We start from the raw sequence: 25,414 nt of genomic DNA, 5'->3' as shown, positions 1-25,414 counted from the left end.
GACCTGGAAATAAATGTTTAAAAAGCAGGAAAAGCTAGAGAGAGGGAGAGCATTAATGAGCATATTTTTTGTTTGGTTTTAATAAATAAATTTCGGTGTTTTATATTGCGCCTTTCCCGGATCTTAGAGGGATCAAAGCGCTGTAATTTCGCTGCCATGATAGATCATCACAATCAGATCGCATCAACTAGGCTGGTTGCAGCCGAACTTGGCGCAAACCTATCCGCACTTAGATTGTAACATCCACCAATTATCTATGCAGCTCCCCAAATTCCATTGGGTGAAGGAAGTTTTTGTTAGCCAAACAACTAATCACTGATTTTTTGTTAATAAGGGATGTGAGAGTTCCTTGTTTCAGTGTAATTTCATGTTTTTTGCTTCTTTGCGACTCCTTTTTATTTGGCCCAGACCTTAAATCTGTGTTTCTGCAGTGTAATGAGGACAATTCATTTTATGTCCCTCCGTGTTGTTGTATAAATGTATGAATGAGACTGTATAGTGCTGTTGCGTGTATAATTAGTCTATATGAGGCTATACATGTATATGATACTATCGTGCATGGTAACGTAACCGTCACTGTTACACGATGTGCATGTATATCTTTGTTCTGTGAAAGTTGGATGATGTTTATGGCCGCCACTGCTAGATTGTTAATGTGAGCGATCAGTTGTAAATTTGTTCAATCCACACCTTCCGCTGTCTATGGAGAATTTAGAAAATAGCTAAGGTGGAATAGGAAGGAATATGGCATCTATGAATTGCAATTTTATTGAATGGGAGACAGATATTGATTTACAGATTTGAAAGGTCTGTTAGTCAAATTAACAAATTGGTGATTCAGATGGACTTCCAAAGGGCCTTAAAACTGCTAAAATCTAGTAGCTTCAGGGCGCTGCCCATAGACCCCACCTGGGTCCTTGGACCCCAAGCCGAAACATGCGATGCTCCGGTCACTATGCTCCCCTACGCCTGCTTTTGATCTTCCTTGTTTTTGGCTATCCCCCACTCACATCCCGCTGTTAATTTATCTGTATATTTAATATCAGGTACAGGAGACCTCACTCTTGATGATGTGGCACCATCATCAGTAAATGTTACTATAGCAGAGACACCAGATGCATCAGCCTATCAACTAGTTATAAGAGACCAAAATGGAACAGAAATGGTTGTTGATATAGCTCCAGAAGATTTTATGAATGGCAGCTTGTCATACATGTTTGAAAATCTTCAACCCAACACAGATTATGAAATAAACCTCCGTGTGACTAATGCAAATGGAACAGTCACTGATGGTGGCACACTTAATGTGATGACCCCAGGTAATTTGAGAAAGTGATTTAAGGTTTAATTGTTGCCTCATTTATATTAATACAGGTTATGGAAATTTGATGGCTGCAGCTACACACTCTCATGGTTGTTTATATAAACTTGTTTTTCAATATACTCACCCTATTAACCCAACAAGTGTTTCTTTTTAGTGGAAGTCAAGTTAATTTGGAAACCACATGAGAAATGGGATCAGTTTATGGTAGTATAACCACAAACATTCACAATATGAGTTTGTGAGTTCTGATTGAGAGATAAAAATAGTTATGGGGTGCAAAACAATCAGGAATGCAGTTGGAATCATCTGTAAATTATTCAGTGATTGTAATGTTTGTATTAAAAAAGACAATCATTCAGTTATAATCCATAAATGTTAATGTTTTTATGAAGATAGATCTTACATTTTTATTCCAGTTGATTGTTCTGCAAATGAATACGCATGTGCTGATGGCTTAAGCTGCATTCCTGAAGATCTCCGCTGTGACTATTTCAGTGACTGTGAAGACAACAGTGATGAAGTCGATGGCTGTGTGTGTGAACCAATTATTGAATTCAATTGTACTGCTGGTGGATGCATCAATGGTACTTGGGTTTGTGATGGTGAACCAGACTGCATTGATGGTAGTGATGAAGCAGCAGATTTATGTGGATACACAACTGAAACACCAACAACTGAAGACCTGATCACTGAACTATCAACAACTGAAGACATGGTTACTGAAGAGTTTGGAACTGATATATCCACAACTGAGGAAGAAGGAGGAACAGATGTGTTTACTGACATTGCAACGACTTCAGCACCAGGTAGGGAAATGTTACGCCATGATGTACTTTTTTTTATGACAGTTTGACTCCTTGTTGCATTTACATGTCAATGACAGTGGGATCTGGTAACTCCATAGAACAGGTTTATATTACCGATTTGTTGGTAAAGGAACATTTCTCTTAAATTTATGTTCATAATAAGTCATAACATTTTCAGTATCCTTTTAGGAATTGACATTTGATAAATGTATTCTATATAACCCTTTCTTGATTTTTACTCAATGTTAGTTAAGGGTAAGTAATAAAGTATCAGTACCATATTTGATGGGTAGTAGATGATTGGTTTATGGTCCACACTGCTTTTTATGTGCTCTATTTTTTATTAAATAAAACAAGCACATTAAGCCAGTTTTTTAAAAATTATGTTATTACCTCAAATGAAACACCGAGAACTATATAGCGGAATCAGAACTTAAAGTATACCACCAACCAATTTAAATATCTGCATACTTTTAATTTAAAGAGTAATTTGGTTATCTCCCACTCTCATCCCACTGTTAATTTATCTCAATTTTTAATATCAGGTACAGGAGATCTCACTCTTGATGATGTGGCACCATCATCAGTAAATGTTACTATAGCAGAGACACCAGATGCATCAGCCTATCAATTAGTTATAAGAGACCAAAATGGTACAGAAACGGTTGTTGATATAACTCCAGAAGATTTTGTGAATGGCAGCTTGTCATACATGTTTGAAAATCTTCAACCCAACACAGATTATGAAATAAACCTCCGTGTTACTAATGCTGATGGCGAAGTCACTGATGGTGGCACACTTAATGTGATGACCCCAGGTAATTTGAGAAAGTGATTTAAAGGTTTAATCTTTGCCTCATTTATATTAATACAGGTTATGGAAATTTGATGGCTGCAGCTACACACTCTCATGGTTGTTTATATAAACTTGTTTTTGTATATACTCACCCTATTAACCCAACAAGTGTTTCTTTTTAGTGGAAGTCAACTTAATTTGGAAACCACATGAGAAATGGGATCAGTTTATGGTAGTATAGCCACAAACATTCACAATATGAGTTTGTGAGTTCTGATTGAGAGATAAAAATAGTTATGGGGTGGAAAACAATCAGGAATGCAGTTGGAATCATCTGTAAATTATTCAGTGATTGTAATGTTTGTATTAAAAAAGACAATCATTCAGTTATAATCCATAAATGTTAATGTTTTTATGAAGATTGATCTTACATTTTTATTCCAGTTGATTGTTCTGCAAATGAATACGCATGTGCTGATGGCTTAAGCTGCATTCCTGAAGATCTCCGCTGTGACTATTTCAGTGACTGTGAAGACAACAGTGATGAAGTCGATGGCTGTGTGTGTGAACCAATTATTGAATTTAATTGTACTGCTGGTGGATGCATCAATGGTACATGGGTTTGTGATGGTGAATCGGACTGCATTGATGGTAGTGATGAAGCAGCAGATTTATGTGGATACACAACTGAAACACCAACAACTGAAGACCTGATCACTGAACTATCAACAACTGAAGACATGGTTACTGAAGAGTTTGGAACTGATATATCCACAACTGAGGAAGAAGGAGGAACAGATGTGTTTACTGACATTGCAACGACTTCAGCACCAGGTAGGGAAATTTTACGCCATGATGTACTTTTTTTTATGACAGTTTGACTCCTTGTTGCATTTACATGTCAATGACAGTGGGATCTGGTAACTCCATAGAACAGGTTTATATTACCGATTTGTTGGTAAAGGAACATTTCTCTTAAATTTATGTTCATAATAAGTCATAACATTTTCAGTATCCTTTTAGGAATTGACATTTGATAAATGTATTCTATATAACCCTTTCTTGATTTTTACTCAATGTTAGTTAAGGGTAAGTAATAAAGTATCAGTACCATATTTGATGGGTAGTAGATGATTGGTTTATGGTCCACACTGCTTTTTATGTGCTCTATTTTTTATTAAATAAAACAAGCACATTAAGCCAGTTTTTTAAAAATTATGTTATTACCTCAAATGAAACACCGAGAACTATATAGCGGAATCTGAACTTAAAGTATACCACCAACCAATTTAAATATCTGCATACTTTTAATTTAAAGAGTAATTTGGTTATCTCCCACTCTCATCCCACTGTTAATTTATCTCAATTTTTAATATCAGGTACAGGAGATCTCACTCTTGATGATGTGGCACCATCATCAGTAAATGTTACTATAGCAGAGACACCAGATGCATCAGCCTATCAACTAGTTATAAGAGACCAAAATGGAACAGAAATGGTTGTTGATATAACTCCAGAAGATTTTGTGAATGGCAGCTTGTCATACATGTTTGAAAATCTTCAACCCAACACAGATTATGAAATAAACCTCCGTGTGACTAATGCAAATGGAACAGTCACTGATGGTGGCACACTTAATGTGATGACCCCAGGTAATTTGAGAAAGTGATTTAAAGGTTTAATCTTTGCCTCATTTATATTAATACAGGTTATGGAAATTTGATGGCTACAGCTACACACTCTTATGGTTGTTTATATATCCTTGTTCCAAGATGCTTGTTTTTCATTATATTCACCTACAAGTGTTTCTTTTTAGAGGAAGGCAACTTAATTTGGAAACCACATGCGAAATGTGATCAGTTTTTGCTCTTTTAGCCATCTACATTCACAATATGAGTTTGTGAGTTCTGAGAGATAAAAATAGTTATTGGGTGCAAAACAATCAGGAATGCAGTTGAAATCAACTGTTAATTACTCAGTGATTGTAATGTTTGTATTAAAAAAGACAATCATTCAGTTATAATCCATAAATGTTAATGTATTTATGAAGATAGATCTTACATTTTTATTCTAGTTGATTGTGCTGCAAATGAATACGCATGTGCTGATGGCTTAAGCTGCATTTTGGAAGATCTCCGCTGTGACTATTTCAGTGACTGTGAAGACAACAGTGATGAAGTCGATGGCTGTGTATGTGATCCAATCATTGAATTCAATTGTACTGCTGGTGGATGCATCAATGGTACATGGGTTTGTGATGGTGAATCGGACTGCATTGATGGTAGTGATGAAGCAGCAGATTTATGTGGATACACAACTGAAACACCAACAACTGAAGACCTGATCACTGAACTATCAACAACTGAAGACATGGTTACTGAAGAGTTTGGAACTGATATATCCACAACTGAGGAAGAAGGAGGAACAGATGTGTTTACTGACATTGCAACGACTTCAGCACCAGGTAGGGAAATTTTACGCCATGATGTACTTTTTTTTATGACAGTTTGACTCCTTGTTGCATTTACATGCCAATCACAGTGGGATCTGGTAACTCCATAGAACAGGTTTATATTACCGATTTGTTGGTAACGGAACATTTCTCTTAAATTTATGTTCATAATAAGTCATAACATTTTCAGTATCCTTTTAGGAATTGACATTTGGTAAATGTATTCTATATAACCCTTTCTTGATTTTTACTCAATGTTAGTTAAGGGTAAGTAATAAAGTATCAGTACCATATTTGATGGGTAGTAGATGATTGGTTTATGGTCCACACTGCTTTTTATGTGCTCTATATTTTATTAAATAAAACAAGCACATTAAGCCAGTTTTTTTTTTATTATGCTACATGAGGGTTATTACCTCAAATGAAACACCGCAGACTATATAGCGGAATCTGAACTTAAAGTATACCACCAACCAATTTAAATATCTGTATACTTTTAATTAAAGAGTAAATCTATTTGATTTACAAAGAGAATGTTGTATTGTTATTCAGTGGAGTGCGCTGTAGGTGAATACAGATGTGCTGATGGTCTGACCTGTATTCCTGAAGAAGAACGATGTGATTACATCAATAACTGTGGAGACAACAGTGATGAAGTGGATGGCTGTGTCTGTGACACTGGACGGGGAGATTCACCTGCCACAGACTTTGAATGTGTCGGTGGTGGTTGTATTGATGTTAATTGGAGATGTGATGGTGAACCAAATTGTTTTGATGGCAGTGATGAACAAAACTGTACTGAATGTGCTGTAGGATTGTATCTATGTGCCAATGGCAACTGCATCCCTGAAGAACGGAGATGTGATTATTTTGATGACTGTGGTGATAACAGTGATGAAGTTGATGGATGTGTATGTGATCCAATCATTGAATTCAATTGTACTGCTGGTGGATGCATCAATGGTACATGGGTTTGTGATGGTGAATCGGACTGCATTGATGGTAGTGATGAAGCAGCAGATTTATGTGGATACACAACTGAAACACCAACAACTGAAGACCTGGTCACTGAACTATCAACTACTGAAGACATGTTCACTGAACTGTCAACTACTGAAGAAACAGAGACTGACATCTCTACTACAGGAGAATTTGGAACTGACATATCTACCACAATAGCACCAGGTGAAATGTTCCTCCAATGTATTTTGTTTTCTATTTTTCTAATAAGGGTTTCGGTAGATTGTATGTACCAATTATTATAGCTGTCAGAATAGCTAGCTTTTTCATGAATTATTTACTTCTAACTGAATGTTTGAATATGAGGTAAGTATGCTTTATCTGCTGTCGTAGTGAATACTTCATGTCTTAGTTACTGGTTCACGCTTGGTTTTTACACCTTTTCAACCAACTGGCTTTGTGTTGTGATCATTTTGATCGTTGTTTGGAACACAGATAGCGTGAACCAGTTGACCTGGAAACGATTGATTTTGATGACGTCACATTACAGTGGCAAATATGCTTTTTACTTTTACATTGTCTCATTAGGCGATGTTATCAGGAATATTATTCAGGTCTCATGCATTTGAGGTTATTAATTTAGAGATTTGATTTGTGATTCAACATGGTTATGTCTTTCATTAGGTACAGGAGATCTTACTCTTGTGGATGTGACACCATCATCAATAAATGTGACAGTTGCAGAGACACCAAATGCACAGTCATATGAACTAATTCTAACAGACCCAAGTGGCACAGAAACAGTCATTGATATTACCCCAGATGACTTTGCTAATGGCAGCTTTCCATACACATTTGACAATCTTGAGCCCAAAACAGATTATGAAATAAATCTCCGTGTTACTAATGCTGATGGAATAGTTACTGACGGTGGCACACTTAATGTGATGACTCCAGGTAAATTGAACTTTGTATTTGAACTTTTTTAGTCTGTCTCTCAAAACAAAGGGGTGGGGGAAGTTGTCAATCTAGTTTTATGGTCATACAATATTTGAAAATAAAAACATTCTTTTAATTCCAGAGATTACAATATATTTAAGATATATACTATCATTTTGATTAAAAATATATTGTGGAATTGTTGTTATTGTTATCAAATTGTCCTTTTTAAAAGTTTTGCCGATGCATGTAATATTTTAGTTTTGCCGATGCATGTAATATTTTATATAGTGGGCGAAAAGAAATAAATGGTATCAATAGAAACTCTGTTTGAAAGTATCATTTTATTATTTCAGTTGATTGTGCTGCAAATCAGTACACATGTGCTGATGGTTTAACCTGCATTTCTGAAGACTTTCTCTGTGATTATGTGGATGATTGTGAAGACTTCAGTGATGAGCTTGACTGTGTATGTAACCCAATGACTGACTTCCAATGTGTGAGCGGTGGTTGTGTCAATTCTACTTGGCGATGTGATGGTGGAGAAGATTGTTATGATGGCAGTGATGAACGGAACTGTACTGAATGTGCTGAAGGAGGATATCTTTGTGGTAATGGCAACTGTATTCCTGAAGAGTTCCGCTGTGACTATTTTGATGACTGTGAAGACAACAGCGATGAAGTTGATGGTTGTGTATGCGATCCAAGCATTGAATTCAATTGTACTGCTGGTGGATGCATCAATGGTACTTGGGTTTGTGATGGTGAAGCAGACTGCATTGATGGTAGTGATGAAGCAGCAGATTTATGTGGCTACACAACTGAAACACCTATAACTGAAGACATATTCACTGAGCTATCAACTACTGAAGAAACAGGGACTGAAATCTCCACTACTGGAGAATTTGAAACTGATATTTCAACCACCATAGCACCAGGTTAAATGTTTTTCCAATGTATTTTGTATCAATCTATTAAATGAAACGAGAGTCTCAGTAGATTGTACATGCAAATGTACAAGATCGATTATGGCAATGGGCTGCTTCTTGTTTGTTATAAAGCAGACATTCAGCGACTACAACGGATCCAGAATAGGGCTGCGAAGCTGATATGTAAAGCCCTCAAATATGATCATGCCACACCGTATTTAAAGCAGTTGAAGAGCGCATCAATTTCAAAGTTTTAGTTACTGTGTTTAAATGCCTCACCAAGAGTGTTCCTGAGTACCTGTCTAATTGTGTTTCCCTGCACTGCCCTGCCTGCGCACGCTGGCCTGCGTTCTGCTGCTGATACCACCCTCCTGACTGAGCACAACACAATCAAGACCCTTATGTCAGCTGAATGCAGGACCTTCTCCTATGTTGCGCCTCGCACCTGGAATAGACTGCCAATTGGTATCAGGGAATCACAATCAGTGGGTATTTTCAAGAGGGGGCTAAAGTCACATTTGTTTCCATAGATTTTGTAGCCTTTCACAGGCAGTTCTCATTTATTTTTTCTTCATGTTCTTCTTTTGCTTTGTTTTTTGTTTTGAGCGCGATGTTCTAAATGTAGCAGTGCTATACAAATATTTAAAATGTATGTATGTATGTAAATGTTAATAAAGTATTGTCTTGTCTCACGCCCCAATGTCAGAGCTAAGTTGACAGGAGTTCTATGGCTGTCACAGTTGCTGGCCTGTCAGTTATTAATTATTTACTTATCAGTTTGATGATATTTGAAATAATAGATTTAGGTCTAGACATTTGTGGTTATTTGAAATATATATGTGTCATTCAATTAATTAATTTAATAATCTATTTTTTCTTACCTTAGGTACAGGAGATCTTACTCTTGTGGATGTGACACCATCGTCAATAAATGTGACAGTTGCAGAGACACCAGATGCACAGTCATATGAACTAATTCTAACAGACCCAAGTGGCACAGAAACAGTCATTGATGTTACTCCAGATGCTTTTGTTAATGGCAGCTTTCCATACACATTTGACAATCTTGAGCCCAAAACAGATTATGAAATAAATCTCCGTGTTACTAATGCTGATGGAGCAGTCACTGACGGTGGCACACTTAATGTGATGACTCCAGGTAAATTGAACTTTGTATTTGAACTTTTTTAGTCTCTCTCTCAAAACAAAGGGGTGGGGAAGTTGTCAATCTAGTTTTATGGTCATACAATATTTGAAAATAAAAACATTCTTTGTTTTAATTTGAGAGATTACAATATATTTAAGATATGCTATCATTTTGATTAAAAATATATTGTGGAATATTTTGGATAAAGTGTTATTATTGTTAGCAAATTGTACCTGTTAACATTTTTGCAGATGCATGTAATATTTTATATAGTGGGAGAAAAGAAATAAAGAGAATTAATAGGAAATTTGTTTAAACGTTTTATTAGGTAATGATATAATGAAGAATTGCATTTCATTATTTCAGTTGATTGTGCTGCAAATGAGTACACATGTGCTGATGGTTTAACCTGCATTCCTGAAGATTACCGCTGTGATTATTTGGATGATTGTGAAGACTTCAGTGATGAGCTTGACTGTGAATGTAACCCAATGACTGACTTCCAATGTGTGAGCGGTGGTTGTGTCAATTCTACTTGGCGATGTGATGGTGAAGAGGATTGTTATGATGGCAGTGATGAACAGAACTGTACTGAATGTGCTGAAGGAGGGTATCTTTGTGGTAATGGCAACTGTATTCCTGAAGAGTTCCGCTGTGATTATTTTGATGACTGTGAAGACAACAGTGATGAAGTTGATGGATGTGTATGTGATCCAATCATTGAATTCAATTGTACTGCTGGTGGATGCATCAATGGTACATGGGTTTGTGATGGTGAATCGGACTGCATTGATGGTAGTGATGAAGCAGCAGATTTATGTGGCTACACAACTGAAACACATACAACTGAAGACCTGATCACTGAACTATCAACTACTGAAGAAACAGGGACTGACATCTCCACTACTGGAGAATTTGAAACTGATATATCAACCACCATAGCACCAGGTTAATTGTTTCTCTAATGTATACAGTCCACAACTTAAAAGTTTCCCCTAATACTTTTTAGAATAAGTCAAAAAATATTTTACGAAATGCAAAAATGTAAAGCGATATGTATAGCCCTATTCGTTTTACACATGTGGACCAATTGATAGCGTCACACGTCATTGCATTCAGTCACAATGGTTAATTGTGTAAGAAAAGAAGCCATTTTAAAAGTTGCACCTGAGTCCATCATAGTCAGGTTTTCTTTAACAAAAACATGAATAGACCTGGCCTACTGTATTGTTTGAGAGCTGACTCCTATGGACTCAGATGCAACTTTTAACACTGTTTAAAACGGTCTCTTTTTTACATAATGAACCATTGTGACTGAACGCAATGACGCATGTGACGCTAAAATTTGGTCGATATGTGTAAAACAAATACGGCTACCCATACCAATTTACCATTTGCATTTTGTCAAATATTTTTTGATTTATTTAAAAAAGTATTTAGGGGGGAACTTATAAGTTGTAGATCCTATATTTTGTATCAATCTATTAAATGAAACAAGAGTCTCAGTAGATTGTACATGCAAATGTTAATAAAGTCTTGTCTTGTCTTGTCTCACGCCCCAATGTCAGAGCTAAGTTGACAGGAGTTCTATGGCTGTCACAGTTATTGGCCTGTCAGTTATTAATTATTCACTTATGAGTTTGATGATATTTGAAATAATATATTTAGGTCTAGACATTTGTGGTTATTTGAAATATATATGTGTCATTCAATTAATAATATAATAATCTATTTTTTCTTACCTTAGGTACAGGAGATCTTACTCTTGTGGATGTGACACCATCGTCAATAAATGTGACAGTTGCAGAGACACCAGATGCACAGTCATATGAACTAATTCTAACAGACCCAAGTGGCACAGAAACAGTCATTGATATTACTCCAGATGATTTTGTTAATGGCAGCTTTCCATACACATTTGACAATCTTGAGCCCAAGACGGATTATGAAATAAATCTCCGTGTTACTAATGCTGGAGGATCAGTCACTGACGGTGGCATGCTTAATGTGATGACTCCAGGTAAATTGAACTTTATACTTTAAATTTCTAGTCTGTTTCTCAAAACAAAGGTTGTCAACTTAGTTTTATGGTCATACAATATTTGAAAATAAAAACATTGTTTTAATTCCAGAGATTTCAATATATTTGAGATATATACTATTATTTTGATTAAAAATATATTATGGAATATTTTGGAGAAAGTGTTGTTATTGGTATCAAATTGTACCTGTTAAAAGTTTTGCCGATGCATGTAATATTTTATATAGTGGGTGAAAAGAAATAAATGGTATCAATAGAATCTTTCTGTTTGAAAGTGTCATTTGGTAATGATATAATAAAGAATTGCATTTCATTATTTCAGTTGATTGTGCTGCAAATGAGTACACGTGTGCTGATGGTTTAACCTGCATTTCTGAAGACTTTCTCTGTGATTATGTGGATGATTGTGATGACTTCAGTGATGAGCTTGACTGTGAATGTAACCCAATGACTGACTTCCAATGTGTGAGCGGTGGTTGTGTCAATTCTACTTGGCGATGTGATGGTGAAGAGGATTGTTATGATGGCAGTGATGAACGGAACTGTACTGAATGTGCTGAAGGAGGATATCTTTGTGGTAATGGCAACTGCATTCCTGAAGAGTTCCGCTGTGACTATTTTGATGACTGTGAAGACAACAGTGATGAAGTTGATGGATGTGTATGTGATCCAATCATTGAATTCAATTGTACTGCTGGTGGATGCATCAATGGTACTTGGGTTTGTGATGGTGAACCAGACTGCATTGATGGTAGTGATGAAGCAGCAGATTTATGTGGATACACAACTGAAGCACCTACAACTGAAGACATTTTCACTGAGCTATCAACTACTAAAGACCTGGGCACAACTGATGAAATAGTCACTCAAGTATCAACATCTAGTAAGCATAAAAATTATTTGAATATACATTTATTAAGCATATCTTTTGATTCACGTTTGACAGTTTTGACATAAACACTGCCATGTGAAACAATTTTCCCTTTTATCGTTTTTGACATCTTTTGTGGTTGTCGACCTTGTGGAAGTTGTGACACAGAGTCCTATATGTGGAATTTCTATACTTGGGTATGAAATGTCCTGTGAAGAATTGTCATATCTCTTGTTTACAGTGGCATATGCCCACAGGTACTAATATTCTATACATAGTGGCCTAGCAGTTAAAACTCTGATGGTGGCAAGAAGTTTTGTTGCTAAAAGAGGCTAATGGAAGAGGACATTGTGTAGAATTACCTAAAAGTTTTGTAAAATCTCTGAAAAATATCCGTAAATATAAGCAAACATTTTTGCTTCCAAATTTTGAAATTGTGTGCACTTTTCTGTCTCAAAAGACTGGCTACATCACTCTGCTTGATTCTTTTAATGTTACATGAATTGTAGGTTCACAAAATTGCACACAAGTACATAATGCACATATATGCATAAATCCATATATGTACACATAGGTACAGAAATCATATGCATGTTAACAAATGGGGTTTGTTCAAGAGAAACTTGCCCTATAAGTTCTATATTTTTACCTGCTAATTTCACCAGGTTTAGGAAACAATAAAATAATTGAATTCTATTTAAAAACCGATCAGAATCTTTATTGTTATTCTATATAATTCTGATAGAAAAGATATACATACAATTTTGCTGGAATAGATTTTTAGAGTTTAAACTGTATGTATGTTAGAGATACGCAAGTTGGGACATGGATGTGGCTAGCTTTTATTTCAATGAAATCAAAAGTACATTGCAGCACCACGTGGAATACTTACTTGAGTATCTTAACAATAACTAGGAGCGTCTTCATTAAGAGTGATGTCAGCAATCAGATATAATTGAAGACCGAATTAAAAAGACTAGTTTACATATGGCGTCCTGTCAACCAGACCAAAATTGCCATACTGCGCAAGTCAGCAACCAATCACGCTGCACCTTTGCCCTGACGTCAGATGCAAACTAGTCTTTTTAATTTGGTCTTCAATTATAGAAGTAGATATTTTTTTTATGTTGAAGTATTTTACAAAAACAAATATGAGATAAAAACTAATCAAAATAAAGGAACACATTTTAGATGGAGAATTAACTTTAAGATGACATACAGAGATTTGTTGGTATCAAACTGCACTGTAGCCCACACATTTGATTAATATTCACTAGATTATAAATTAACCCCCTGCAATGAATAATCTATACACCACATTTTCATATCATGAGAGACCAATCTTAATTCTCTATGTCCAGGCATAGGGCATTTTGTGAGGATCCAATGGGGGAAGCGATCTCCTAGACGGATGTAACCAACCTTGCAGGTTTCTTCATATTTTGTTGATATTTGTTTAAAAATGGTTTAAGGGTATTTCCCAGCGTTATCAATTGTTTGATATTGTACAGATTTGTTTGATCCTGGACATATCTCTAAAAAGTCCCTCTATAAAAGAATAACAGGGAAGAGACGTTGCAGTTAGTGGTCATGTATCTGAATCTTTTGTTTGCTTAGTGTCATATGTTATTTTTACTTTTTATTGTTTTTAGGTGCCTTGAGGCTTACAGTGGGATACATATCATGGTTGTATTGATTAAGTACTAGTATTGCTGCTTAATGTGTAATGCTCCCTGCTCATTTTATCTCCACTAGTAAATAGTTGCCGTGTATCATACGCCTCTTTTAGTGTAGTTGTATACATTTCCTCAACCCAATGCCCCATGCAATATTTGTAACTTCTTTTTTACTTATTTATCAAGTACTTTATTGTTCTTACTCCTTGCATTGACTTATCCCATCCACACCATCCAATTCTATACACATGTAGTTATTAAAGATGTTGAATCTTAATGTGTATTCATGCTTTCTAACATAACATTTGAATATATTTCACTCTTCACTTTGCTGTAACAGAAGTTAATTGAAATAACTCTGTAAAATAATCCCTCCAAAAATTGTATTGTAAATTTCAATTACCATATTGGATTTTTTGATCAATTAGCTCTTGTCAACAATGTATGGGTTTTTTTGTTTTGTTTTGTTTTGTTTTGGATCATCAGTTTAAGAAATTTGTAGGCAATTCCAGTGATAAAATTGAAATAAAAGGATCTTTAGTGGTGTTTTCTGAAGTTTTCTGAAGTGCCAATTTTTTTACGATAATAAGAAATCAAAATGTATTATCTAAACTGGGCATAAATGAAGGAACTTATAACACATTTTATTGAAAGTCCGATGGTACCGGATGCAAGGTAACCAAGTGAGTTGCAAATTTTGGTTCTAATGTTAGATTTAATTTCAAAATTAATATTTTAAAAGAATAACAATAAGTTTGCATGTGTAAAAACAGTTTTGTGTTGTTGTGTGGCAAGGGTTTGAAGGCAACACAAGCATGATATACTGTACTGAGCATGAATACATATCTGTAGATACTTTGGTACCTGAACTTCAACAGCATGACCATCAATATTTATTGTAGTTTCAAAACTCATTTTTTGTAGCAGATTATTGCCAATGATATTGGGTGATATTTGAGTTCTCCCATCGTAATAGCATCCTGAATTATATTTTAAAACATACCTATAAATGTTTTACATATATATATATAGTTGTAACATGAGAGCATAAATATTTTTATGCACAATTTTCTAGTCTATGCAGTGGTGTAGCTGACCACTGGAGGGGTAGGGCAAGCTGCCTATCCGACTTAAAATTATACAAATATTGCAGTGTGCATCTTCCTTCGACCTGCTTTTTGGCCACAATTGTCCTAATTTTGACCTATTTTAGTGTTAAAATTGTGCTTTGCATGCATTTATCCTGTGAAATTCATTTTAGTAGCGGGTCAGTGGGACTATTCAGAAATCTTGTCCCCGCTGGTGCCCCTGGTATGCTCCTGGTTCATATTATTAATATATATTTTCCTATGATTTCATGAAGGGGCTTGCAACGATTATGAGTTCCAATGTGCTAATGGAACATGTTTATCTGCTGACAAGGAATGCAACAACGAAGATGACTGTGGTGATGCTGGTGATGAAATCAATTGTAAGTTTTTGTGTTGAGTGTTGGATTTTTCTCAACATAAAAAATGACCTTTTTATTATAGCTATAATGGGCTTCTGATAAACCTAAAGATACACTGCCCTTAGAAGAATCAGATAGGGAAAGATTAGCCCTTGGTTAGAGGGTTTCTGCCAAATGTTTATGGTAGTGCACAAACATACATGTTTTTGATTTTCCCCTGCTGACTTATAATCACTTTTTTTTTTGCTCTGCTAGTTGATTAACAAAAATGTGAATAACCTGTACAGCAGTACTTGCTTATAACATTAGTTCACATGAGATAATCACTATTCTAAGCTCTTTTTATATATCATTTGGCTTTGTGTAGGCAAGTGTCCTAGAACTGAATTTAGCTGTGATATCTGGGGCTGCATTCCACCAGAATGGGCATGTGATGGCCAAGTGGATTGCCCAGATGGCAGTGGCAGTGATGAATTACCTGATATTTGTAAGTAGAAGAATTTTTGATGCACACATATCAAGTAAATCCCAATCATTTGCATGTGGGAAAGAAAGATAACGGAAATTAACCCATAATGTCAGAAAAATGCAGCATTTAATTTGTTTAAGCCATATAATACTGAGAATAATAATTGAGAAAGTGCCAAGTGTTAATTAGCATGAAACTGTCATTGATCGAGGTATGTAACATCTAATTCTCAGGTGGTGGTCGTCGTGCATTCTCTAAATTCAGTAAATTTTCATCGTCAACCGTATAATTGAATGGGATTATTTTGAAATTTTAAAACGCTTGAAATTTCACAAACAAATAGGCCTATGTTAATAAATAATATAAATACAAGCTAAAACCGTTGGGGTTCGATAATGAACCCCACAAAACTAACCGAGTATATGGAAAATGCCATACGGCCGGGCGGTTTTACAAGTTGCCGGCTCTATCATGCCACTCGCCGCCTGCTAATTCTGGATTTCCTAAGAAGAATTTTGCATTATATATTTCATTGACAATCCTGATGAACTTATTTGCGGAGCATATAATACTATTTGAGTAACAATATTTGTGCTCTTATGTTAATCAGGTGAATGTCAAGAAGGTCAATTCATGTGTACCACAACTGGTGCTTGTATACCAGGCAATTGGACATGTGATGGAGAAAATGATTGTGGCGATTTCAGTGATGAATTACTTGATTGTAAGTTGATAAGAAATTGAGTGCATATATGACACTATCTAGTCCATGGGGGGCAAAGGAGGCATTTTTGAAAATTGAAGTACTGTAATTATTACATTATACATACAATAGGCTATCATTTACTGAAAACACCAAAGGTCTAGCATACTTGGTTCTAAAGTTATGATGTTTTTTGGTGTCTATTTTCTTATGTATTTTCTTATTTTTTAACTTCATATTTTTGCCTTTATCTCAGTTTCAAATTTGCCGCCTTTGGCCCCCATGGACCATATCGTGTCACATATGATATTAACTGCACTCAAAGGATTTGGTGTATTCACTTTACTAAAAACAAATCTATAAATCTTTTATTCAGCGCTGCATAACTGGATTACTGGTCATGTCTACTCAGTCATTTAAAGGGGCTCTCTTGTCATGTTGCGTGCACATCACGGCACTGTGTGTATATTGTAATTTCTCCTCAAAGGTTGTACAGTCCAGACAGAACTTTATAAGAAATTTGAAATTATATGTGTAATATCACTCACTTATAACCTAAAAATGATTTTAAAAAATGAATTCAGTGGTGATGCAGTAGTTAGGTGTTTGACCCTAGGGTGAGGTGAGAGGGAGAAAATTGCAAATGGGATACATGAAATAGGGTAAACACTACAACGTTTTTGCAAAAGTTGCCCAAATATACCTTTTTCAAAAACATAACAGTCAGTTGTAGGTAGACTGAAAGTGAAAGTCAATCATGCAACAATGCAAAATCCTGTATCACTGCATGACTTTCTAAGTTGCTTTTGTTTTGTAACATTAATAAACATCAAACATCATAGAAACAAACACAAAAAACCAATTTTAAAAATAGCATCACTTTATTTGCATCAAATTGTGAGACTAATATTATTGATTATTGTTTTCTGTCCATGTAGGTCAATGTAAACTTGGAGAGTTTCCATGTATGAATGGTGATTGTATCTCACTAGATAACATATGTGATGGTGTGGCTGACTGCTCTGATGCCAGCGATGAATCGAATAATACTTGTAAGTACATTTTGTCTGTTGTTTTGTGTGGGGGTTGTGTGTATTTATGTGCTTTGGTATATGTACTCACCAGCAAACAAGGACAGATATGAAAAGTCTATGCATAATTGTGAACACACATGAACTATGGTGTATTGGTGGTTCCTTGAAGGTGTTTCTACAATCCCGGACATAAATAGTACGAACACTTGTGTCAAAGTAGGACTGTTTGAAACCGTATTTCTGTTATACTTGACATATTAAAATGTCACTTTCTTTGGTGTGAAGTCTGAACCATTTCCTAATACTACAACCCCCCTGCCCCACCAATTAATGTTGGATGCTTCTAGGGGTGCATGACCAAAAAACAACTACCAACATTGATCAGGGGAATGGGGGCATATTTGAAGTACCCATGTTAAAGTGTTCGAACAATTATGACCGGGATTGTGATCCAAAATAGCATTACAATACATTATAGCCATTGACTGCATTCATTGGTGTTAGGTCTGTACTTGAATAGGAGAGAGGGTTTAGTATAGAAATCCAGAACAGGTAGTACCATCCTCTCCCTAATAAAACATGTAACCAAAAATACCCTGGTAATGTAATCACAATAGGATGGGTTGATGTTGAGGATTGCCTGTGTTTTCACATAGGGGGTTGTGTTACTCCTACATAAACTATGTTTGTGGTTCTCTGTTGATATATAATATGGCAATATGCATACTGAATAGATACAAGTGTTACAAATGATATAGACGAATCCAACAAGCCAAGTCATGATCAGGATTTGGTTGGCCATATTTGGTTCCCCGCATGCACCAAACAGGTGTTGTGAGTGCCCAATTGGGTGGATTAAATCCGCTTCAAATTCGATGTTAGATTCTTTTGTGTTGTAAACTGTCATCATTCTTTTGTCTACGTGTAACACGGGTGATAGAGTGCAGTTTAAAATACCCTTCAAGGCCGCATCATTTCACATTTTAGGTGAGATAGCTGGGTCCCTGTCGCGGCTATGGCTGCCATTGAGGAGTAGGAATGTGTGAAATTGGATTCGTCTATACCACTTTACTCTGTGATTGTATGACATCACGTCCACAGGTGATATCTTACAAGCTTGTCTGTTTCTTCTCTTTTCCCTAATCCCTCATTTCTCTTCACCGCACCATATTCCACATTATTTCATTTCTTCTTTTCTATATATATTTGATGCCATTCAATTTTTAGATATGTTCTAATTCTTTTTTTCTCCAGGTGGCTGTGCTGATAATCAATTCACATGTGACAATGGTGCCTGTGTATCATTAGATGTTGTTTGTGACATGCGCAATGACTGTGGTGATCTAAGTGATGAATTCACTGAAGAATGTAAGAATCTGTATTTGTTTCTGAAAGAATATCATCAGTCATTTGCTTTCCTTAGAATAAGTAAATTTTGCCTCAAAAAGAAATTTATCATTTTTCACAAGGTCAAAAATGAACAAAAATTGCACACAGGATTACTTCAATACTCTACTCAAAACACTGGTCAGTAACCAAACAGTTGTCCAACTGACACAACAGCAAAATGCACTGACATGGAACACCTTCCTGGACCACATTCACAGCCCAACAGATTTCTTTTGCTGGGTTCCAATTATTCGCCTGTACATGAACAAAAATTACACACAGGATTACTTCAATACTCTACTCTAAACACATGTCAGTAACCAAGCAGCTGTCCAAATGACACAACAGTAAAATGCAATGACATGGAACAGCTTCCGGGACCACAGGCGAATAATTGGAACTAGCAAAAGAAATCTGTTGGGCTGTGAATGTGGTCCAGGAAGGTGTTCCATGTCAGTGCATTTTGCTGTTGTGTCAGTTGGACAACTGCTTGGTTACTGACATGTGTTTAGAGTAGAGTATTGAAGTAATCCTGTGTGTAATTTTGTTCATTTTTATAGACAGGATTTTAAGATATGACCTTGTGAAAAATTATAAGTTTCTTTTTGAGGCCAGTTTATATTGCAAAGAGGAATTAGGGGGCACAGTGGCGCAGTGGTACAGGCTCTGTCTTGCAATCAATGGAATGGGAGTTATAGCCCTGACAGTGCCATTGTGCTGTGCTCTTGAGCAAGGCGCTATACGTTACTTGCCTCTCTCTACCCAGGGGTGAAATGGGGAGCTGTTATGAAAATTGTCCATTGAGCGCTGCCCAAAGGTATGAGCATGCCTTGGGCATTGTATGGCAGCTGACATGTTCTTACGACAGCAAAATAAATGTAAAGCACTTTGATACATGTACATGTTAAAGGCGCTAATATAAATACCAACATTTATTTTATTTATTTGTACTTTACAAAAATGTTAATAATAATTGCATAGAGCTTTGAATAAAAGTTACAATCTGTGGAACATATTTAGGAGATACTCTATCCATAATGCACCCTGCATGAACATTCTTTTTCGTTATTTTGCTTTATTGATACGTATTTCTCATATTTATTGTTTTGGTTATATTTTCATGTAGGCTTTGTCATGACAACTACAGAGGCTCCAACAACTACACCAGAAGGTAAGGATTGTGTGAAAAACTATGTGTCATGGTACATGTAGTATGTAGATGGCTTGACTTCTTGATATGAAATAGATATAATGTAATTTGTGACTATAGTAGGAATTCAAATTGAATGAATATAGCTTTCAACAGCTGTACTCGATCCAACTGCGATCATATTTCATGTATTTCAAACTACAACACGAACGCACGACCTTGGATACAATGCTAACCAATCATGAGTGTGTTGGCATGGTTGGATTCACTTCCGTGTTACTCATGCACAGTCGCATATGCTGGCGTACATCGCGCAGTGTATGTAAAAACTGTCGCTGTATTGAAAGCATAGAAAAGTATAAAGGAGTATGGAATAACTGTATTATCATTATTCTTCCTATAAAAATCGTTAGTAGTGAATGTGTTAATGCTGTCTAAGTTCCATATATTTTTAGCAATAGTAATGTTTGTTTTCATTTCTTTTATTCATAGTTACCACTGAAGAACTATGTAAGTAATACGATATTTCCATTTGAAATTGTAGGAGTATAATGTATATATACATGTTCATCAGTTTTCCATATAAATATAAATATATTCCTTTTATAGAACATAGTCATGCCCTAGTGCCAGTAACTGAAACTCAACATCAACATCATTGTGTTATAATTGGATGTTGAGTTTTAGTGCCGTGTATTGAAATGCAATGCAAACAAAGAAACATCACACTACATGGGCTGTTTGTTGAGCTTCAAGTATTTAAGATTCGGGAACTCTCTTAGCATGCATAAATGACAACAATGTAACAATTCACTAAGTATTGTTTGTATGAGGCAAAACTTGCTTGAATATCACATTGAGTTGCACTCTTGAGTAATGCTACTACAATGTAGGGAAGATCTTCATCATTTCTGAGGTCAGATGCTTAACTGTGAGTATCTGAAATGTTCAGTGGATATGGTACTGGAACTCAACATCCAATTAATGATGCTGATGATGTTGAGTTTCAGTCAAGGAGCCAGACATGCCCACATATATGATTACACATGACATGGTATGTCAAACATGTGCATGGTTCTTGTACATGTGTACCCTTCCATCGGAATGTCAACTTCACGAAAAACACCAAACATGTTGAACCCATGATTGATCATGTATCAAGATGAAAAGCTATCTACAGAGAGTATTTTACATGGATATCTACATTATATTTTAAGCCTATGAAAATAAAACGTCTTAAAACTTATCAAAATGAAAACATTTTGTAAACCACACTGAGGCAGAAAATTTTCTATTATAACACAGAAACATTTATAAAATGACATAACACATTCACCAAACAGCATTGATGAAATAAGCATGTTTTTGTTCATTCTATCCTTAGTTACCACCATACCACTTACCACTGAAGGGCCACGTAAGTTACTTCATTGTTTCATTTAAACTTGTAGTCATGTAGTAATATTTTCCAGATTTCTTTTCTTTTTGTATTCATCACATATTTATATTTCAATTGTGTTTACTGTATAATAATACAATCCTAAAAACTTTTAGCTAAGAGATGTTTGATCTGCTCCGTAAATGTTGCTAGTTTTGAGTTATGTAAGCTATCCACCAGTGGAGCTTCTGCGACCCCTGCGCAGAACTTCCGATAGTGGATTATCTGCGCACGGTGGACGCAAGGAATCCACAGTCGGATTTTCCGCCCGTGCAATGAAAATCCCTCCGTATTATAGTTCCGGTGGAGTAATTCTGCGCGCGGTCGCAGGGAATCCACGGACGGATTTTCGGCGCACGTGCGCAGAAACTCCCCTCCGTATATAATTACGGTGGAGTAATTCTGCGCACGGTCGCAGGGAATCCACGACGGACTTTTCGGCGCACGTCGCGCAGAAACTCCCCTCCGTATATAGTTCAGGTGGAGTAATTCTGCGCGCGGTCGCAGGAATCCACGGACGGACTTTCGGCGACGTGCGCAGAAACTCCCCTCCGTATATAGCTCCGGTGGAGTAATTCTGCGCCGACGGTCGCAGGGGATCCACGGATGGATTTTCGGCGCACGTTTTAATCATCTCATGAATTGTTTTGATTTAATATTATTAAATGGTAGAAAGTATGAAATATTAGGCCTATTTATATATAACTCCGTGGAGTAATTCTGCGACGGTCGCAGGGAATCCACTAGCGGATTTTCGGCATACGATTTAATCATCTCATGAATTGTTATGATTTAATATTATTAAATGGTAGAAAGTATGAAATATTATTTATATATAACTCCGTGGAGTAATTCTATGCACGGTCGCAGGGAATCCACGACGGATTTTCGGCGCATTTATTTAATCATCTCATGAATTGTTATGATTTAATATTATTAAATGGTAGAAAGTAAGAAATATTATTTTAGGGCCTATATGTTTAGAGTCAGTTCTATGCATCAAGTTTCATGTTTAAAAAACATAACTTAGAAAGTAAGAAATATTATATATAGGCCTATATTTAGAGTCAGAACGGTGGATTTTTTCTGCGCACGGTCGCAGGGAATCCACAGTCGGACTTTTCGGCGACGTGCTCAGAAACTCCCTCCGTGATATAGTTCAGGTGGAGTAATTCTGCATGACGGTCGCAGGGAATCCACGACGGACTTTTCGGCATACGTTTTAATCATCTCATGAATTGTTATGATTTAATATTATTAAATGGTAGAAAGTATGAAATATTATTTATATATAACTCGGTGGAGTAATTCTACGACGATGTCGCAGGGAATCCACGGACGGATTTTCGCATATGCGATTTAATCATCTCATGAATTGTTATGATTTAATATTATTAAATGGTAGAAAGTAAGAAATATTATTTTAGGGCCTATATGTTTCTGCTCCAATTTCGAGTTTTTGCGGATGCTACGCGATAGCGGGCGGGCGCGAAACCTCCAAAATCGGAGGGTTTAAATCCTTTTTAAATATTGTTAATAATGTTCATACTCCAAATTCGGAGTTTAAAATTATAGTAATATAAATATTTTCCAAGGATTTTAAAGGTTATTAATGGATTGACGAATTTCCCAGTAGGCGCTAATGATACGGCCTATTTCACCAGAGGCGGTAAAGATAAGACGGCTTATTACACAATAGGTGGAATATAGATGAGATGAGATTAGGCCAACTACACTGCTACGTATCTAAATAATATCAGGAATAATCCGATTCCGCGGTAATTGTTAATTAGTCATTGAACCAAAAGATCAAAGGTGTCGTGATGAGAAGATTCATGAAAATTGTTAATTAGCCATTGAACCAATAGATCAATGATGTCGGGATGAGAAACCCCGCTGTTTTGCAGCATTGAAAATAATTTTAAGAGGTATAATGATGACACCAAGAATAATCCGATTCCATTAGAATCATTTTCATTTTCATACGCATATATTAATATGTATTGATAATTCTTGTTTTTGTACTTTTACTATTTACCAAGTCTTCTTTTTTTACTTATGCTTATTGTCTCAGCTATATTCTAACTATTTTCATTATATTTCCTACCGCGATAAAGTTTGATTTCGTTCCGAAATTCAGAATATGGACTATATTAAAAACATCGAATGCCTGGATCAGGAAAGTTCCTAGATTTATATTTATTCGATTGCCCATCCCAGCAAACACAAAAACGTTTTAAAAACGTTTTAAATAAGTTATATTTTGGCTTTTGGTTTAGGTAAAACGCTTTTAATAACATTAAAATGTCGGGTTATATAAAGGTCATGATAACGCTTTTAAAACGCTTTTGTATGAAAACACACTACAACAATATTTTTAAATGTTTTCAAAAATGTTATTGTAAACTATTTTTGCAAACATTTTTGCCAAATATTGTGCCAATACTTAAATAACATTATGTTAAAATGTTTGAACTTTTAAGTTATTTTTTTTATTTTGTTTTTTTTTGTTCAGAACATACATTTATAAATGGTGATTTTTACAAATAACTAAGAAGTATACACAACATGGGCAATCGAATAAATATAAATTTAGGAACTTTCCTGATCCAGGCATTCGATGTTTTTAATATATAGTCCATATTCTGAATTTCGAACTAAATCAAACTTTATCATGTAGGAAATATAATGAAAAGAGTTAGAATATAGCTGAGACAATAAGCATAAGTAAAAAAAAAAGACTTGGTAAATAGTAAAAGTACAAAACAAGAATTATCAATACATATTTTATGCGATGAAAATGAAAATGATTCTCGCGAATCGGATTATTCTTGGTATCATCATTATACCTCTTAAAATTATTTTCAATGCTGCAAAACAGCGGGTTTCTCATCCCGCATCATTGATCTATTGGTTCAATGGCTAATTAACAATTTTCATGAATCTTCTCATCACGACACCTTTGATCTTTTGGTTCAATGACTAATTAACAATTACCACGGAATCGGATTATTCCCAATATTATTTAGATACGTAGCAGTTGGCCTAATCTCATCTCATCTATATCCCACCTATTGTGTAATAAGTCGCCTTTATCTTTACCGCCTGGTGAAATATAGGCCCTAAATAATATTTCTTCCTTTCTACCAATTAATAATTCATGAGATGATTAAACGTGCCGAAAATCCGTCCAGGATTCCCCATGCGACATCGCAGAATTACTCCACCGGAGCTATATACGGAGGGGGAGTTTCTGCGACGCGCGCGCGAAAATCCGACTCAGGGATTCCCTGCACCGTGCAAGCGCAGAAAAACTCCACCGTTCTGACTCTAAAAATATATATAATATTTCTTACTTTCTAAGTTATTTTTTTTAACATGTTTTTTAAACATCAAACTTGATGCGCAGAACTGACTCTAAACATATAGGCCCTAAAATAATATTTCTTACTTTATACCATTTAATAATATTAAATCATAACAATTCATGAGATGATTAAAACGTCGCGCCAAAATCCGTCCGTGGATTCCCTGCATCATATCGCAGAATTACTCCACGGAGTTATATATAAATAATATTTCATACTTTCTACCATTTAATAATATTAAATCATAACAATTCATGAGATGATTAAAAACGCGTGCGCCGAAAATTCCTGCGATCGGCGCAGAATTACTCCACGGAGTTATATATAAATAATATTTCATACTTTGATTAAAAACGCGTGCGCCGAAAATCCGTCAGGGGCTTACCTGCGACCATGCGCAGAATTACTCCACCGGAGCTATATACGGAGGGGAGTTTCTGCGCACGTACGCCGAAAGTCCGTCTGTGGATTC

At 35.7% G+C, this 25,414-nt stretch overlaps 1 protein-coding gene across 1 annotated transcript in view; it reads left to right on the top strand.

The window, feature by feature from the left end:
- Positions 1 to 25,414, top strand: part of LOC140147190 (uncharacterized) — a 114,581-nt gene that overhangs the window by 25,129 nt on the left and 64,038 nt on the right. The window contains exons 23-43 of the mRNA XM_072168970.1: positions 1,047 to 1,319; positions 1,741 to 2,130; positions 2,676 to 2,948; positions 3,371 to 3,760; positions 4,306 to 4,578; positions 5,001 to 5,390; positions 5,931 to 6,563; positions 7,023 to 7,295; positions 7,634 to 8,215; positions 9,093 to 9,365; positions 9,720 to 10,301; positions 11,101 to 11,373; positions 11,717 to 12,277; positions 15,305 to 15,412; positions 15,759 to 15,878; positions 16,471 to 16,584; positions 17,502 to 17,615; positions 18,852 to 18,965; positions 20,113 to 20,157; positions 20,629 to 20,646; positions 21,521 to 21,553. Of these exons, the coding sequence (XP_072025071.1) occupies positions 1,047 to 1,319; positions 1,741 to 2,130; positions 2,676 to 2,948; positions 3,371 to 3,760; positions 4,306 to 4,578; positions 5,001 to 5,390; positions 5,931 to 6,563; positions 7,023 to 7,295; positions 7,634 to 8,215; positions 9,093 to 9,365; positions 9,720 to 10,301; positions 11,101 to 11,373; positions 11,717 to 12,277; positions 15,305 to 15,412; positions 15,759 to 15,878; positions 16,471 to 16,584; positions 17,502 to 17,615; positions 18,852 to 18,965; positions 20,113 to 20,157; positions 20,629 to 20,646; positions 21,521 to 21,553 (5,832 nt within the window). The remainder of the gene's footprint in view (positions 1 to 1,046; positions 1,320 to 1,740; positions 2,131 to 2,675; positions 2,949 to 3,370; positions 3,761 to 4,305; positions 4,579 to 5,000; positions 5,391 to 5,930; positions 6,564 to 7,022; positions 7,296 to 7,633; positions 8,216 to 9,092; positions 9,366 to 9,719; positions 10,302 to 11,100; positions 11,374 to 11,716; positions 12,278 to 15,304; positions 15,413 to 15,758; positions 15,879 to 16,470; positions 16,585 to 17,501; positions 17,616 to 18,851; positions 18,966 to 20,112; positions 20,158 to 20,628; positions 20,647 to 21,520; positions 21,554 to 25,414) is intronic.

Source organism: Amphiura filiformis, chromosome 3 (assembly GCF_039555335.1).
Source record: "Amphiura filiformis chromosome 3, Afil_fr2py, whole genome shotgun sequence".
NCBI classification, from domain to species: Eukaryota; Metazoa; Echinodermata; class Ophiuroidea; order Amphilepidida; family Amphiuridae; genus Amphiura; species Amphiura filiformis.
The sequence above is the reverse complement of the archived record's forward strand: the minus strand, read 5'-3'. Positions and strand labels throughout refer to the sequence as shown.